Source organism: Littorina saxatilis, linkage group LG17 (assembly GCF_037325665.1).
Source record: "Littorina saxatilis isolate snail1 linkage group LG17, US_GU_Lsax_2.0, whole genome shotgun sequence".
Taxonomy (NCBI): Eukaryota; Metazoa; Mollusca; class Gastropoda; order Littorinimorpha; family Littorinidae; genus Littorina; species Littorina saxatilis.
In genome coordinates, this window is record NC_090261.1 from 67,163,174 (window position 1) to 67,182,229 (window position 19,056).

The 19,056-nt window shown below is 40.6% G+C and overlaps 3 protein-coding genes across 5 annotated transcripts in view; 2 read left to right on the forward strand and 1 right to left on the reverse strand.

Annotated features, from left to right (window-relative positions):
- Positions 1–1,949, forward strand: part of LOC138952272 (uncharacterized) — a 52,892-nt gene extending 50,943 nt beyond the window's left edge. For all 3 annotated transcript variants that reach the window (XM_070323903.1, XM_070323902.1, XM_070323904.1), the window contains exon 5: positions 1,286–1,949. In XM_070323903.1, the coding sequence (XP_070180004.1) occupies position 1,286 (1 nt within the window). In that variant the 3' untranslated portion in view covers positions 1,287–1,949. The remainder of the gene's footprint in view (positions 1–1,285) is intronic.
- The window catches only part of LOC138952270 (tryptophan--tRNA ligase, cytoplasmic-like), a 306,357-nt gene that overhangs the window by 286,148 nt on the left and 1,153 nt on the right, over positions 1–19,056 (forward strand). The window lies entirely within an intron of this gene.
- LOC138952271 (uncharacterized) overlaps positions 1–19,056 on the reverse strand; it is a 32,739-nt gene that overhangs the window by 13,651 nt on the left and 32 nt on the right. The window contains exons 1-8 of the mRNA XM_070323901.1: positions 18,370–19,056; positions 17,539–17,675; positions 10,888–10,983; positions 8,956–9,112; positions 8,470–8,515; positions 7,191–7,352; positions 6,635–6,690; positions 5,552–5,689 (exon numbers count right to left, since the gene is read on the reverse strand). The exon at positions 18,370–19,056 is cut by the window's right edge and continues 32 nt beyond it. Coding sequence (XP_070180002.1) covers positions 5,552–5,689; positions 6,635–6,690; positions 7,191–7,352; positions 8,470–8,515; positions 8,956–9,112; positions 10,888–10,983; positions 17,539–17,675; positions 18,370–18,542 — 965 coding nt within the window. The 5' untranslated portion in view covers positions 18,543–19,056. The remainder of the gene's footprint in view (positions 1–5,551; positions 5,690–6,634; positions 6,691–7,190; positions 7,353–8,469; positions 8,516–8,955; positions 9,113–10,887; positions 10,984–17,538; positions 17,676–18,369) is intronic.

Consider the following 19,056-nt stretch of genomic DNA (forward strand, 5'->3'; position numbering starts at 1 on the left):
TGATGTGTGTGTGTGTGTGTGTGTGTGTGTCTGAGAGAGAGAGAGAGACAGAAAGAGAGAAAGAGAGAGAGAGACAGACAGACATACAGACAGACACACAGACAGAGAGGCAGAGAGAGAGAGAGAGAGACAGACAGACAGACAGACAGACGGATGGGCGAACGGACGGACGGACAGTCAGACAGACAGAAAGATAGACAGACAGGGACAGTAAGAGACAGAGGCAGACAGACAGAGACAGTAAGAGGCAGACAGACAGAGACAGATAACAAGTCGCGTAAGGCGAAAATACAATATTTAGTCAAGTAGCTGCCATTTTTCAGCAAGACCGTATACTCGTAGCATCGTCAGTCCACCGCTCATGGCAAAGGCAGTGAAATTGACAAGAAGAGCGGGGTAGTAGTTGCGCTAAGAAGGATAGCACGCTTTTCTGTACCTCTCTTTGTTTTAACTTTCTGAGCGTGTTTTTAATCCAAACATATCATATCTATATGTTTTTGGAATCAGGAACCGACAAGGAATAAGATGAAAGTGTTTTTAAATTGATTTGGACAATTTAATTTTGATAATAATTTTTATATATTTAATTTTCAGAGCTTGTTTTTAATCCGAATATAACATATTTATATGTTTTTGGAATCAGCAAATGATGGAGAATAAGATAAACGTAAATTTGGATCGTTTTATAAATTTTTATTTTTTTTTTACAATTTTCAGATTTTTAATGACCAAAGTCATTAATTAATTTTTAAGCCACCAAGCTGAAATGCAATACCGACGTCCGGGCTTTGTCGAAGATTACTTGACCAAAATTTCAACCAATTTGGTTGAAAAATGAGGGCGTGACAGTGCCGCCTCAACTTTCACGAAAAGCCGGATATGACGTCATCAAAGACATTTATCAAAAAAATGAAAAAAACGTATGGGGATTTCATACCCAGAAACTCTCATGTCAAATTTCATAAAGATCGGTCCAGTAGTTTAGTCTGAATCGCTCTACACACACGCACACACGCACACACGCACACACGCACATACACCACGACCCTCGTTTCGATTCCCCCTCGATGTTAAAATATTTAGTCAAAACTTGACTAAATATAAAAAGCGACTACCGACCCGAAAGAAAGGGAACTCTGTAACTTTGTTTGTGATATCTCATGACTTTCACCCAACCACTCCCGGATATCTTCAGTTGTTTTTGTCATTTACACACACGATCTAATCGGAGAGATCGTAGGCGCAGCTTGCCAAACAATAATATATTCTCCATTTTACTTTTCAGATGACATCGTAACAGACTTACTGATTGGTCAACGGAGCAGGTGGCCTTACTACAACCAATCAGCAGACAACTACATTGGGGTGTGCACGTTAAAGATCCCACGATTGACAAAAGTGTCTTTCCTGGCAAAATTGTATAGGCATAGATAAAAATGTCCACCAAATACCCGTGTGACTTGGAATAACAGGCCGTGAAAAGTAAATATTCGCCGTAATGGCTTGAGATTTACTGGCCGATGTGAATGCGTGATGTTTTGTGTAAAAAATTCCATCTCACACGGCAGAAATTAATATGTAAATCGCCGTGAGCTCTTGTGAGAAGGGGCGATTAATAAATGTCCATTATTATTATTATTACTATTATTATTAACTTGCTCAAGGAAGAAAAGATAGACATTAAAGCATCGGGAAGGATTGGTGATTATTTCGGAAAGAGTGTTAATACATTTGACTGAAAAATAACCGAAGTCTCGGGAAGTTTCTCTAGCAGAACAATCATGAAAATCGGAGAGAAAAAATGTTAAGCGTGAGGTGTATGAATATTCATGAGGACTCTGACGTCACTGCCGATAAAGGTTTTGATTGGTTGAAGTGTGGGTGGTGGTTCATTTGGATGAACATTCAGCTTCCTGTGCTACAAATAAATCATGACATCTTCCTACAAATGTTGTCTCTCGTTGGTGTGTAGTTTGTGTGTGTGTGTGTGTGTGTGTGTGTGTGTGTGTGTGTGTGTTTGTAATTGTGTGTGTGGTAGTGTGTGTGTGTGTGTGTGTTTGTAATTGTGTGTGTGGTAGTGCGTGTGTGTGTGTGCGTGCGTACGTGCGTGCGTGCCTGCGTGTTTGCGTGCGTGCGGATGTACGTGCGTACATGCGTTTGTGTGCTGAATTTACTTAGCAAGTTGCACCTGTGTAAATCTACCAATTAATTGAGAGAAAACAATGTCACCCTCCACAGAGCGCAGGCACACTCTAGTCGACTGGAATGCAATCAAGTGGAAGATGAATCCTAAAGCAGCTAAAAGACTAGAAAGATCGTCTGTGGTGCGAATAATCGTTTTCATACTGAGAAAAGGTGTCAATAATTCGCATGCAGCATTACGAGTTAGGTGTACGTAATGGTGCCCTCACAAGAACGAACGGACGAACGAACTTTATTTTGCAAGGATAAAGGTCTAAGGCACATTGCCTTGTCTAACAAACTGTCCTTCAACGAATACTAGGCATCTACTATTCACGAGAGAAGCATACAAATGAGAAGAAGTATTATTTCAACAACAACAAAAGGACGAAGTGGTAGAGTCCTAACAGCCAAACACTTACTCAAGTCGTCCGCAAATACGACAAGAATAATGTTCATTCAAAATGAACAGCGTCGATGCAATGTCCACCAAAGATTTATTTTGGGAAGTGTTAAAGGTTAGGGTCAAAAGTTAATGAATTGCATGTTGTGCTGGATATATAAATTGTTTATTTCAGTCAATGCTTGATTCATAAGTACATTTTTCAGCATGGTGCATCTACAGGAGGGTGCTCCAACAATGATGCATAGTGCCAACATTTAGCGCAAACTTTTCACAACAGTGCATTATTACCACAAAGCGCATACAGAGATTATATAGTAGCAAGTTGCACTAAACATTTGAACAAAATGCATTTTGTTCAAATGTTAACAGCACAGAACCAAGTTTTGCATAAGTGCACAACAGCACTGACCATTTCACAAAAGTGCATAACAGCTGTGACAATTTTACAAAAGTGCATTGACCATTTCAGGCAGATGGCTAACATGCAGATTTCGCTTTTGTCTGTCTTTCTTTGAAAAGTAGGCATGTTCAAGATCGATGAAGTCATGAGCAATTGGGTTAGATGACAGAAAAGATTCAAAAACGTCAGATTCAGTTAGATGACAGAAAAGATTCAAAAACGTCAAATTCAGTGTTTTGGGCACTGTTGAACAGGAACATTCTCTCATGTTCAACAAATGTGGGTTCAATTCAAAAGCAACATTGTCACAGATAGGCTAGTGTTACATTTCTGTAAAGTTTCAAAAACATCTTCCATGTTTTGGTTACTGTTGAACAGAGGCATATTTTCCTGTTCAAAAAAGTCTGACACAAATTTTCGTAGTTGTGGGTTAAGGTTCGATCTATACTGTCCTTCAAACGAGTCGTAGAACCGTCATTGTCACAGATAGTGTTACATTTCTGTTTTACATTCAAACGAGTCGTAGAAGTAGTAGTACATTTGCGTTTGGTTGTTTTTATATTTAGTCAAGTTTTGACTAAATATTTTAACATCGAGGGGGAATCGAAACGAGGGTCGTGGTGTATGTGCGTGTGTCTGTGTGTGTGTCTGTGTGTCTGTGTGTGTGTGTGTAGAGCGATTCAGACTAAACTACTGGACCGATCTTTATGAAATTTGACATGAGAGTTCCTGGGTATGAAATCCCCGAACTTTTTTTTCATTTTTTTGATAAATGTCTTTGATGACGTCATATCCGGCTTTTCGTGAAAGTTGAGGCGGCACTGTCACGCCCTCATTTTTCAACCAAATTGGTTGAAATTTTGGTCAAGTACTCTTCGACGAAGCCCGGGGTTCGGTATTGCATTTCAGCTTGGTGGCTTAAAAATTAATTAATGACTTTGGTCATTAAAAATCTGAAAATTGTAAAAAAAAATAAAAATTTATAAAACGATCCAAATTTACGTTTATCTTATTTTCCATCATTTGCTGATTCCAAAAACATATAAATATGTTATATTCGGATTAAAAACAAGCTCTGAAAATTAAATATATAAAAATTATTATCAAATTTTTTTTTCGAAATCAATTTAAAAACACTTTCATCTTATTCCTTGTCGGTTCCTGATTCCAAAAATATATAGATATGATATGTTTGGATTAAAAACACGCTCAGAAAGTTAAAACGAACAGAGGTACAGAAAAGCGTGCTATGCAGCATAGCGTAACCACTACCCCGCTCTTCTTGTCAATTTCACTGCCAATGCTGTGAGCGGTGGACCACGAGTATACGGTCTTGCTGCGTTGCATTGCGTTCAGTTTCATTCTGTGAGTTCGACAGCTACTTGACTAAATATTGTATTTTCGCCTTACGCGACTTGTTTCTTTTAGATTCCTGTCACTCATACTAGCAGTATTGATTGAGGTACATAAATCTGTTGATGTACAGGGATGACTTGTTTGTAATGAATCCTTGTTTCCTCCACATTGAGTTTGCATTGCAGTTGGACAGAAATGAACAGGTGTTAATTGATAAACACATTGATAATGGCTTTTGAGAAAATCAATCAATTCTGCAAAGGAATTAACTTGATGACATCAAAACTGCAGCGCCATTTGAAGAATGGTTACCATTTCTGTTTCTTTGATGGGAATCAAACAAATAAAAACATTGACTATCCAAGTTACCATGAATGGCAATAGTTGACTCCTGAAAAGTAGCAAGGATATAATTTGAGACGATAAACGCCTGATGCAATCCCTCCTCAAGGTCAGTCAACTCAAAACCTTCATCATTCGCAACATCAGTAGGCAACACAGCGGGATTCGTATGTCCAGAAATCATGTCGAAAAAATATTACATTTCAAAAGCATGTCCAACCACAGTTGTTGGCAAGTGTTCGTGTCCGAAGTAGCCTTCAGTGTGTGTATATGTATTCATGTGACAGAGAACGTGACCTCATTGTTCAATCCTCTCTCTCTCTCTTCTTTCTCATTCGAACGCACACACGCAAGAACGTAGCCTACGCACGCATGCACGCGCACGCACACACACACACACACACACACACACCCCGCTGACGCACAAACCACGTCCCAGTGCTCCAGGCTGTGGAAAAAGGCAAATAAATCTCCTGAATACCACCAAAGTTGTACACGACTCGCACACCCCTATTACTAAGAAGTGAGAGGATTTGGTCCACTCGGTGGTCTTTTTCACATGACGAACAATTGTTTCGTTTGTGCACACTGTGAAGGGTCTTGGCACTGGTGGGAAGGCATTTGAGAGTCACTAATTTTTCTTGAATAAAGGCAAAAAATAACAGTGCTTTGGTCCTACCTGTATCCGCATCTTGTATTCTATAGCGTGCAAAGTAAAGTTATTTACCAAGAAGTTTTTCTGTTGTGCCCGCAAATCATAGCTTTCTCAAATATACTGAGCTTAGTTATGACACCAATAACCCCCCCCCCTCCCCACCCCCAATGTGCTTGCATACCTATAACTTAGCAGCGAAAAGAACACTCACAGCCCGCGTGTCTTGTTCATGGTCTCTTCTATGTGTTGCTTGACCTCTGTCCTCAGCTCGTTGCCGGACAGCGCCTTGAGCCAGCCCTGGACCTTGTCGGGCACTGACCACACCAGGTTGTGACCGCGCACTTTGATCCTGAGAGAAATTAACGTTGCTTGAGCAGTTACCTCCAGATGAGAATGTGTACATTGAAAGCAAAATAGGATGGCCGTTTTTGATCCTCTCGATCCCTCTGGGTTTTTTAATCTGAAGACTCCATCATTGTCAGTTTTATCTTTCCTTGTACAGGAATGAATATGATGTGTATGCCGCAGAACGAATAATTCTATCAAAATAGCGGTGTTAAGTTCAATGCTGAATCTGACTTTGATTACTCTGCTAAACTTTGGTACGGTCAATACTGTGGAACATAGACCATTTATCCTGGACCGCCAACTAGCTCTCTCTCCGCTCTGTCTCTCTATTACGAGGTAGCGGCCTCACGCATTTAGGAAGCTACGCTTACTAGCCTTTCAGAAATCAGGGGGATGTCATATCCGGTGTTGATTGTAAACATGGACGAAGTTGCCGAGGTAAGTTCTGAAAATGCTAAAATAAACTCAGCTAAAGTGCATATGGAACATGCTTTTCGATGAGTTTTGTAAAGTTTAGTTTGGAGTTTTGGAAAATCCAGTTCATTGTCACCTCCCATTGTCACAAATAACTGGAGCGTGCTTTCTTTCCACTGTCTTTCAAACCGGACGCTAAGCGCCCCTGTGAAAGTCGAGCGTCGTAACCTCGAAGGGTCACGTGACGAGTTGGCGGTCCAGGCTATTTGGTCTATGTGTGGAAGAAGAAGGATATACTGGCTTTACAGCGGGTGTTGTGTGTCCTTGTAGGTAACATGTCCTAGCGCAATTGCACTTTAGAATAGTCTTGTGGTACTCCTGCTTCACAGGTGGGACACAAAGCCATGGACCAGTATGGTAACCTGTACCTTTTCATTGACGTCAGAGCATAGCGGCTTGTTCTGGATCTCATACAGTTCGAACTTATGACTAAATATTTGAACTTCAAAGACATCAGACATTCTCAGCTTACCCGTGACTCTCCAGGCCGTGGATCATATCGAGAGCTGGCTGGTAGTTCTTGTGACCCTGGAAACAAGGGGTTGGACAATAGTTCTGTGCCAAGAGAGCTGTGGTAAACGCTTTCGCGCACTGTTTTTGTGAACTTGTCATCGTGCAATGTATCCAGTTTGTCTTTGCTAACCGCATTCTGCATATAGGCTTACTATACTGTTTGCCAGCCTGTTAAGTATTCATGCATGTCCAGTAAGACGAAGAAGACGGCTCCGGTCAAGGGAAATGACATACAGCTAGTGATGATTAAGAAAAAAAAAATGTTTGGGCGGTATATATAGCCCTGCCCATCTTGAGCCAAACAAAAAATATATGTTGGTTTAGGGTAACCCGACCGACCCTATTTTTTTCCGCCGACCCTAAAACTTTTTTTTTATTTCTTAAAAAAACGAAAAACTGTTGGCACATTTTGCGAACCATACCTCCTTTAAAATCGTTAAAAAAAAGCCGACCTACTGACCCTATCTTTTTGGTCACGTTACCCTAAACCAACATCTAATTTTGTTTGGCCTCACTCTTTGGCCTTCAAAAACGGGCCACTTAAGGGCGTTCTCCGGCACAGCCCAGTTGAAGTGTTTGTGGATAAAGTCTCGGTACTTGCCCCCACCAGCGTTAGAGTTGTACTTCCCTGCGTTCACTGCCGTGCCGAATGGAAACGACTTTTTCGTCTGCACCACCTGTCATTAAAAAGGAAAGCAAAGATGAATAATAATGAGGATATTGGTATGGCCAAAATAGTTCTAAGCGCCTCTGAAAAACAGACATAAATGCATTATTCTGTGCACAATTCCATATCAAATAATAATACACATCGAAATATACTTATACACTTTACAAAGTTTTGACCCGGTGTTCCGTTTATGCTACTAACATAATTTTATCCTTAAAAGATGTAAGAAACAAAGTCACAGTTTTCTCTTTCACGAAGAAAATGTGTATCACAGGTTTTAGCAATTTCAATTCCCAGAAAGGGTTGAAAAAGGATTGATTTTCCCCGACAAAGTTGCCGAAATGGCCTTCAAAGAAGACAGTTTTGGCGTCACATCTTTTCTTTCCCGCGAATATTTTTTGGCAATTCTGTGGAAACGACGGTTAAGTTATGAGATTTCAAAGACGTTTCTCCGTTTTACTGACTGCTGACACCAAACGACTTTTATGCTTTTCTATTTGTTTCGCGAATTCGGTTTGCGAGATGCTTTCCTGATTTTTGCTGTAATGTTTTGTTATCGTGATAGGTCAAATTAAATCCATCAAGTTCAATCAATCAATCAATCAATCAATCAATATGAGGCTTATATCGCGCGTATTCCGTGGGTACAGTTCTAAGCGCAGGGATTTTATTTAATTTTTTTTTATGCAATGTATATCGCGCACATATTCAAGGCGCAGGGATTTATTTATGCCGTGTGAGATGGAATTTTGTACACAATACAACACGCATTCACATCGGCCAGCAGATCGCAGCCATTTCGGCGCATATCCTACTTTTCACGGCCTATTATTCCAAGTCACACGGGTATTTGGTGGACATTTTTAGCTATGCCTATACAATTTTGCCAGGAAAGACCCTTTTGTCAATCGTGGGATCTTTAACGTGCACCCCCAATGTAGTGTACACGAAGGGACCTCGGGTTTTCGTCTCATCCGAAAGACTAGCACTTGAACCCACCACCTAGGTTAGGAAAGAGGGGAGAAAATAGCGGCCTGACCCAGGGTCGAACATGCAACCTCTCGATTCCGAGCGCAAGTGCGTTACCACTCGGCCACCCAGTCCCTATGTTCTTGTTAACTCACACGGATCTTCAGGTCAGCTTTGTTGATTCCCGATGCTGTCGTAACGCTGAAATCAACATGGTACACATCAATTCTATCGTTGAATCGCACAGGCCTTTGAGACGCTTTAAAAGAGTATAATTGTTTACTTGTTCTTAAATATAGTTAAAAGAAGACCATGATGATATTTAAATTATCTCATGACACTTGCAGTTGTAGAATATGCATTTGAAGTATACAGGTCGTACATCAAATAAGTGCTTTTCTAGCAGGAAACAAGTTACCATCACGAGGAGAATGGCAACAACACTAAATACACCAAGACTGTTCACATTTCAGCCAGACACAACAAACCTGGAAAAGGCTTCAACACAGCAAAACGCAAAGTGATTCACTTTACCATTTTAATTAACAAGATGCTGGGAAATAAAATAAAGCTGGTAACGTAAGACTGCCCACGTTGGTGATCCGAATGCCAAACAAGTGACAGCTTACTGACACACTTACTGCAGCTTTATGTCACTCTTGCGCACTTTGTCGATGACGCCGTTTAAGCTGGATGTTGTCACGTGATTGGTCACTTCCGTTAGGGAGACGTCGTCCACAGCAAAGTTAGCGGAGGTTGACGGGCCGCTTTGGAAATACACTCTCATGTTGGTCAGTGCTGCGCCATAGGTACAAACATATATATAGGCCCATTGCAGAAACTCAAGTTATCAACAGCATTTCTACTCGGCGCGCGCGGTATGAGAATCACGGGTCGTAACTCTCTGGAATTGGTCATCCGCCGCCATGTTGGATGCCTTGCACGATCTCTGACAGTGCTTGAGCGTTGGGTGGCGACTCGACAAAAGTGAAAATGACACGTTGTGTGGCCAAAAACTGCAGTCAGCAGGCACACTTTAGGATCCCTAAAGTTGTTTACCATCAGGGTGACAACTGGAAGGAAGTTACTGAGCGGAGAAGACGATTATAACTGGTTATTTTTTTGCTGTGTGCAGTGCGCTAATCAACAATTGTCCATCGGTTGTGCCTTTAGAGTGAACACTGTGATAGGATGCTTTGAAAATTATACTTTGCAGTAATTACCTGAGCTGCATTGTACCTCATTTGCCTGTCTTGAGAGCTTTATCTTGTGAATTTTGGTGCACTGTCTGCATAGTAATTTAAGATAAAGAATAAATAAATGAATATAATAATGTATTCTTGCTTTACTTTTTATGTTGTGCTGTTGTGTTAAAAAGGCAGATCCCCTTTGGACTCATGCATGCACAGTTTTCTTCATTTTGTCTGCATACACAGTGAAATACGCAAAAAGAACAAGAGTGCAATGAAGAAAACTAACAAAGACGGCATCCAATATGGCGGAGCGAAGAGAGTATGAGCTGAGTTGTGCCCCTTAGGGCTAAAGCTAGCCGATCCATTTGATAACGTCACGCCGAGTAAGAAGAATGAATTGGACCTATAAGCTTACATGCGAACAGCAGACAGAGAAATAACCCAAAACAGAAACATGGACAAAGATGCAAACGCAAGCATACACATGCACAGTAAAGCTTGAATGTACCAGTGCACTGATGTCCTCATTCTGATCATCATCGCTCCACGGCTATCGCCAGTTATCTCTCTGACCGTGGACGCTAAAGTCCAACGTGAATCTATCAAAGCAAAAATACAGAGTTATCTCCCATATGTTGTTCGCGAGCAGTGTTCGCGAGACGAAAATGATTGCAGATTGGCCGACTTCGACAGTGATCTCCGTTCTGTTCTTCACAGTTATAATAAAGACATCGTTCTAAGGTCAAAATAAGTCGAAATTGTGGGACTGCTGCCGGAAGGAGACCTTAATATATGGTTGCATCACTGTCAGAAAAAATCGTCTGCTCCAGCGAGCGCCGAAACGGTTGATTATCACGTGACACTTTTGCCATATTTAGAGTTGTTTGCACAGTAAATACAGCCGCGGAAAATAGCTCGCTTGAAACTGTCTTACATATCAATTCCTTTGTAATTTAAAAAATACACAACACCATGAAAAATCATTATCGACGATCGCGAATCTGCTTATATCCATAACACATTACGAAAAGCTCTAAATATGTTTTTAAAAAAATCGATTTCCTCGCCAGACAAGAAAAACCAAGGCATCCTGTCAGGGATAGAATGAGCCGAACTCATTTTGACCTGAGGTCAGGATGTGATGTATACATACCTATGATGCTGAACTTGTTAGCATTTGCATATATATGGGAATAAATACAAATCTTCTTTCTTATTATGTCGCCATGCCATTTATATGACACATTAAACGTGGCAGTTCCAAACAAAAATTAAAAATGTAAACAACAAAATGACTGGGTGTGAGACAGTGAGTGACAAACAATGACGATGTTGACAATTATGACGACATCAACGATGAAGACAAGGATGATGACGTACTTCTGGGCACAACAAAACTGCCTTGAAGGTGGATCCACCCATCGGATGTCTTGGCGTTGTTCCGTGTCGCGATGCTCTTGTATTCAATCACGTTGCCTGCAAGATATGTGTAACCAGAACACTCATCTTTCACAAAATCAATCCTTCTTTATGATGTTTGATAGTTAACCAACAAAACCTATTAGTCCAGGCATATTAGAGAACAACGTTGAAGTGACAATGACTAGGTTTAAAATGTCCCTTATCAGAAAGTTCAACCTCATTCGTTTGATGTTTATTAAGCACATTTTCATATAAAGTTGGCGCTTCATACGGAAAAATGGCTTTGAAATTGACCCAAATCCTTCTTTGGGCTCTGTAAATGTCGTTTGGGGGTATGGTTGTAAAATGGTATCTACTGGTCACCCCAATGTATAAACTGAAAACTATTTCTGCACCAGAACACGCAGAAAGGATTGTATCTGCCTGATGTCTGATGCTTTTCAAAATCCCCAACCACTAACACCTTCAAAACGGACTTTAACTGACACTGTTGTTTTTCCCTATATAATCCTTACTATTTTTCCGAGACGTCGTCGTGTTGTGTATTTAGCTTGCCACAACCTCATACATGGTCCTAAAAGTTAAAGTTGAAGAAAATACTAAAGATAAATGAAAAAGCTGACGCAGTGTCATTCGCACCGTGAATCCCCCCATGGGAACATACTAAAGTCTGGTTCCAAATAGGCTCAATTTCCTTCTATTTCTTTGTATTTCTGCCTCGTAGGGGTAGGGGTGTTCAAACCAAAGGCACCTTTAAACCAAAATTCAAATCACACATCTTACAATACTAAGACACTCAGCAGTAAAAGGGTGTCTGCTGGTAAAAAATTCCAAACAATCCTAAAAGTACTTCACTACTAAAAGTGCTTTTAAAAAGAGCCGTTATTTTTCCCTCTATATTCAGTATTGTGTTTTCTGCGAACATGTAGTCTATTTAGATGGTTGTCGTGTGCACTTGAGTTGCTAAAGCGTTTTCAGTTGGGCATATGTCGAAAAGCAAAGAATTAGCCCTTTGAAAACCATCAGAACTGTCACACAAAAATAACATTTACCTATCTCACCAACTGACCAAACATAGGGCTTTTCCTTATGTATTATGTATTGTCGTGTTTTTTGTAGCATACTTGTGAAAACAGCCACCACTGTTGTAAATGATACTTTAAAGAGCATTATTTCATTTTTACAGTTGAAGGACAACCTGGACTGCCGTATATTACAGCTGTTTTACAATCAGCCAAAATTTTCTTAACAAACGTATGTTAAGAACAACTCCCATAGTGAAATTGAAGGAAAACAAATTGAAAATCCCCCTGCCATAGAGGAGCTAAAGAATCAACAATAAACGACTGCATGGATAGCTTGATGCACGAATGCATTGCGGACATGTTTGTCTCCAACCAAGAGAAAGTTCCAAAAAATCCCTTTTGTGCTTCTTATTATACAGTGACGTCAAAGACAGCCTTTTCTGCTGTTCATACATTCAGGGGTTATGGTTACACTAAACGACGTAGTTGTAGCCATACTGCCATCCAGATTTATTTTTTCCTTGCGAGCAGTCACAGGGTGTTTGTGCTGTCTGCCAACCGTTAGATGACCCCGCCCAAGTCTGTTAAGGGACCGTTTGACCGTTATAGAACGCGTCTTTTTGATTTTTTGGCACAGTTGGAAACGGTTGATTTTTATCCCTACCATTGTTTCCAAACATTATATAGGAATGTTTTGTGAACAACGGATAATAGCCGCTACTCGCATGTGTAGCAAAAGTGAGCGTACATACTCACCCTGGTCGTACAGCCGTTGTCCGTTGCCCGTCTTTATCTGTCTGTACTGAACATTACCTTTGGATATTTCTCCAACGCTATGAAGTGAAGAAACACCAAATGTTGCAAAATGTTGTATGACCCCAAGAGCTCAAAAAAGATACTTGAGAACCTTGACCTTACCATAAGGTCAAGGTCACAGGGAGAATTAATGTGGTCTAAAAACTGCAAAATTTCACATTGTGCCAGTTTTCTGGAAAACAAATTAAAAACAGCGGGCTTAGTTTTGTATGGTATACAAGAAAAAGAAAGCCTTATCTTCTGATACCATTTTGGTTGACCTCGCTTCAATGTCAAGGTCACAGGAGTCCTTCAAAGTTGAATTGTATACATGTTTTGAAGTGACCTTGACCCTGAACTATGAAAAAAATCTTTCAAACTTCATAATTGTGTGGGGCACATGTTATATACTGATATTGAGCCACATTTAGTCACATATCATCAAGGTCAAGGTCACTTTGCCCCTTATGAAATGTGACTGAAACGGGCAATTGAATCACTAAAAGTGACAATGTCTCTTTGTAGAAAGTGCCAATAAGTATGTTTATGCTTCCTATGTCTTGAATTGATAGCCTTGTGATGTGTGACCTTTGATGATCTTGACCTTGGCCAAAGGTCATGTGTAATTTGGTAGGAAAAATCTGTAAAACAGTTCTAATAGTGTACAATGTCCTTGCCAGCTTCAGTTGTTAGACCTTCACCTTCAAGGTCACCTGAAGGTCAAGGTCACTTTAAGACAAAGGTCAAGCATGAGAGTCGCATGGGCTTTGCTTTGTTAAGATTTTTTACCAAGACACATGGATTTCTTTACCCGGCTTGGTCACATTTTTCATAGGGGTCAATGTGACCTTGACCCTAACGATATGTGACCAGATGTGGCTCACTATGAAATTCTAACAAACGCCCCACTCAGTGTTTAAGTTTGTAAGAGATATCGTCCATAGTAAAGTTAAAGGGGCAAGCTCACATCAAAATATGTCTACAATTCAACTTTGAAGGGCTCCTCTGACCTTGACATTGAAGCGAGGTCAACCAAAATGGTATCAGAAGATAAGGCTTTCTTTTTCTTGTATACCATACAAAACTAAGCCCGCTGTTTTTAATTTGTTTTCCAGAAAACTGGCACAATGTGAAATTTTGCAGTTTTTAGACCACATTAATTCTCCCTGTGACCTTGACCTTATGGTAAGGTCAAGGTTCTCAAGTATCTTTTTTGAGCTCTTGGGGTCATACAACATTTTGCAACATTTGGTGTTTCTTCACTTCATAGCGTTGGAGAAATATCCAAAGGTAATGTTCAGTACAGACAGATAAAGACGGGCAACGGACAACGGCTGTACGACCAGGGTGAGTATGTACGCTCACTTTTGCTACACATGCGAGTAGCGGCTATTATCCGTTGTTCACAAAACATTCCTATATAATGTTTGGAAACAATGGTAGGGATAAAAATCAACCGTTTCCAACTGTGCCAAAAAATCAAAAAGACGCGTTCTATAACGGTCAAACGGTCCCTTAACAGACTTGGGCGGGGTCATCTAACGGTTGGCAGACAGCACAAACACCCTGTGACTGCTCGCAAGGAAAAAATAAATCTGGATGGCAGTATGGCTACAACTACGTCGTTTAGTGTAACCATAACCCCTGAATGTATGAACAGCAGAAAAGGCTGTCTTTGACGTCACTGTATAATAAGAAGCACAAAAGGGATTTTTTGGAACTTTCTCTTGGTTGGAGACAAACATGTCCGCAATGCATTCGTGCATCAAGCTATCCATGCAGTCGTTTATTGTTGATTCTTTAGCTCCTCTATGGCAGGCGGATTTTCACTTTGTTTTCCTTCAATTTCACTGTGGGAGTTGTTCTTAACATACGTTTGTTAAGAAAATTTTGGCTGATTGTAAAACAGCTGTAATATACGGCAGTCCAGGTTGTCCTTCAACTGTAAAAATGAAATAATGCTCTTTAAAGTATCATTTACAACAGTGGTGGCTGTTTTCACAAGTATGCTACAAAAAACACGACAATACATAATACATAAGGAAAAGCCCTATGTTTGGTCAGTTGGTGAGATAGGTAAATGTTATTTTTGTGTGACAGTTCTGATGGTTTTCAAAGGGCTAATTCTTTGCTTTTCGACATATGCCCAACTGAAAACGCTTTAGCAACTCAAGTGCACACGACAACCATCTAAATAGACTACATGTTCGCAGAAAACACAATACTGAATATAGAGGGAAAAATAACGGCTCTTTTTAAAAGCACTTTTAGTAGTGAAGTACTTTTAGGATTGTTTGGAATTTTTTACCAGCAGACACCCTTTTACTGCTGAGTGTCTTAGTATTGTAAGATGTGTGATTTGAATTTTGGTTTAAAGGTGCCTTTGGTTTGAACACCCCTACCCCTACGAGGCAGAAATACAAAGAAATAGAAGGAAATTGAGCCTATTTGGAACCAGACTTTAGTATGTTCCCATGGGGGGATTCACGGTGCGAATGACACTGCGTCAGCTTTTTCATTTATCTTTAGTATTTTCTTCAACTTTAACTTTCAGGACCATGTATGAGGTTGTGGCAAGCTAAATACACAACACGACGACGTCTCGGAAAAATAGTAAGGATTATATAGGGAAAAACAACAGTGTCAGTTAAAGTCCGTTTTGAAGGTGTTAGTGGTTGGGGATTTTGAAAAGCATCAGACATCAGGCAGATACAATCCTTTCTGCGTGTTCTGGTGCAGAAATAGTTTTCAGTTTATACATTGGGGTGACCAGTAGATACCATTTTACAACCATACCCCCAAACGACATTTACAGAGCCCAAAGAAGGATTTGGGTCAATTTCAAAGCCATTTTTCCGTATGAAGCGCCAACTTTATATGAAAATGTGCTTAATAAACATCAAACGAATGAGGTTGAACTTTCTGATAAGGGACATTTTAAACCTAGTCATTGTCACTTCAACGTTCCCTTCACTAAAGTGGCTAAGATGCCTGGACTATATCCCAAATAGCTGATAAGGTTGTTTTTATGTATATTTTCTAACTTGTTTGCTAGCATCTTGCTGGTTTATCAGTGGTCGATTCACCAACAAAACCTACCCCAAAAAGCTGATAAGGTTGTTTTTTGGTATATTTTCTCATTTGTTTGCTAGCATCTTGCTGGTTTATCAGTGGTCGATTCACCAACAACGCCTACCCCAAAAAGCTGATAAGGTTGTTTTTTGGTATATTTTCTCATTTGTTTGCTAGCATCTTGCTGGTTTATCAGTGATCGATTCACCAACAACGCCTACCCCAAAAAGCTGATAAGGTTGTTTTTTGGTATATTTTCTCATTTGTTTGCTAGCATCTTGCTGGTTTATCAGTTGTCGATTTATCAACCGTCTTGATTGTTCGTCTTCATTTGTTTCCAGTGCTGTTGGGAACGAATACGCAGGACAATAACGAAAGCGATGACAAAAAAACACATTCCAGAATCGAGCAGACGCCAGTTTGTATTACTATCAAAGCAAACGCCAGCTCGATTCTGGAATCTGTGTTTTTTTCAGAATCGAGCAGACGGGCGCAATGGCTTGGTGGTATGACGCCGGCCTCCAAAGCGTGAGGTCGTGGGTTCGAATACCGGCCGCGCCTGGTGGGTTTAAGGTGGAGATTTTTCCGATCTCCCAGGGCAACTTATGTGCAGACCTGCTAGTGCTAGTGCAAGCACACGACCAAGTGCGCACGGAAAAGATCCTGTAATCCATGTCAGAGTTTGGTGGGTTATAGAAACACGAAAATACCCAGCATGCTTCCTCCGAAGCGGCGTATGGCTGCCTAAATGGCGGGGTAAAAACGCTCATACACGTAAAAATCCATTCGTGCAAAAACACGAGTGTACGGGGGAGTTTCAGCCCACGAACGCAGAAGAAGAGGAAGAAGTATTGTTATCTTTCTTTCTTTCTTTATTTGGTGTTTAACGTCGTTTTCAACCGTTCAAGGTTATATCGCGACGGAGTATTGTTATCAGGGTCAAAGAAAGGAGAGCAAGCAGAGCTACAGATGTGACACGCCGATAATCGCATAAATATGTGTTGGTGTAGGGTAATGTGACCAAAAAAAGATAGGGTCGGTAGGTCGGCTTTTATATATTTTTTAATTTAGTCGATTTTTAAGGAGGTTACTTCCCTTAGTCTCGGTATGGTTCGCAAAATGTGCCAACATTTTTTTTTTAAATGAACAAAAAGTTTTAGGGTCAACGGGAAAAAAAGATAAGGTCGGTCGGGTTACCCTAAACCAACATATATTTTTGTTTGGCCTTACGAGCCGCATGATCTTTGAATAATTGACAATTCTCCCAAGCGTCTTAAGCATCTTTCGCGTGGAATGTCATAATTCCGAAAACAAAGCAAAACAACACGAAAACATGTTATGAATACTTGGGGTGATTTGAGACAGGTTTGTTTGTTTTTGCTGGAGCGGGAAAGTCCCGTTAATGACCTCCGGTAGCGACACATGCACGGTCTTGCGGTGACCTCACGAGCATGTTTCATCATTCTGCTGATATAATGAAGTCATCAAGACAAACTTCATTCTGGAAATTCTTTGTCATTTCCTCGGCCGAAATACATAAGTAGAGACAAAATGTAACGTGTCACCATTATTTGCATTTACCACGCTTTCTCGAAGTTTGCTTGGCTTTTGGCGCAAGGTTTTTTTTCCAGATGGGGAGGGTGAAGAAGAGAGTTCTTAGTGTGTTCAATCGAAGTCGTATCTCATTAAATGTGATTCAGAATGACCCATTACTGACCAGGATAAGTGTATGCCGCCTCCACGTCGAGGGACTGTCCGTCATGGTCATTGAGCAGCTTGACCCACGCGCTGAACGTGTAGATATGTCCAGTCTTGACCGGGACGAACTGTGAGGGGCCCATGAAGTACTGAGTCCTGGTGGGGGGAAAACAGAGCACAGCAAGATTACACACTTCTGCCAGCTGTAGCGACTGAGTGTTTAGATGAAGTTGTAGCACAGATCTTGCTGTGAGGTCTTCTACATAGAACTAGTAGGATTGCTTTCTGAGTTAGGAAAGCGAAGTGCCATAGACGGTATGACGTGACCCATGAACATAATAAGTTACTTGCATTTTTGACTTATTATGGCGTTTTACACAGATTGAGATCTATAGTAACCATGACTGTCAAGATCTGTGTCATTTATGTGTCGATGAATTTAATTAGAATTCCTTTTATTATTATTTTGTTACGATTGAACGCACACAAACATGCACTATTTTGTAGTCTTGGTCAGCCGCCTAAATATGAGTTTAAATCGAACTCTGACGCCCAATGTTCTATCGATACATACTCACTTATTTCCTACACAAGCTGTCCGTCACAGTTGTTTTGTTAGTTTTTGGTTTTTGATTCGTCAATTTGTTTGTTCTGTCGGAGTAATTAAATCCGGGATCAAACACTTGTTTCTTAGCTTTCCACCTGTGCTCAAGTATCATTGTAACACCTAGCGGGTATCCGGCGTACGAAATACCAAGTTTGCTACCATTCTACATAACAACTGTAGCGTTAACAAGACACCGGGCGCGTCAGTGCTCTACAAAACACACAGTGACCACTGCAAACTCACCGTCCAGAGGTCCGCAGAGCGTGGCTACCGGAGTGGCGGTCAGTGGTGGTCTGACACTGGAAGCCCCAGCAGTCCCAGTGGTCAGGGGACTCCAGACCCCCGTTCTGAATCAGCTCGCCTCTTGTCAGTGCTACCAACACCAGCAACAGGCAGTGAGCCACCGACAGCGTCATCGTCCGATTTTACACTCAAGTCACAGCACTGGAGAAAATCTGCCCTGTGGTCTGATCTGACGGTAAAAGTGGGCCTACTTCAAAAGCAGAAACGTGTTGCTATACTCTATAAACAGTTAATGTATGGATCGTTCAATCATTGACTGAACGAAATATTGACTAGAACTTTGACCAAGTGGTCTTTGAAATAGACGGACACACAAATGAAAAATTAAACAAAAATGAAAACTTAGCTCATTTTTCTTCCTTTAGCGCTTTGAACTTCGGATAAGGCGCTATATAAATAAAGAGAATAATAATAAAAAAAAATTTAAAAAAAATAGTATCCAACACGTTTCTGTCCTTTCATTATCTACAAAGCGTGGACAAAAGAAGCGTTCTTTGTTTCTGACACGACTTTCACCCAGTATCAGATTACTCACAAGAGAGGAAGTAGGAAAGTTACGCTTCCTACGAACAATGAATTACGGCACGAAAGTCCACGATTCCAGTCTGAGATATGTGTTTACATTGT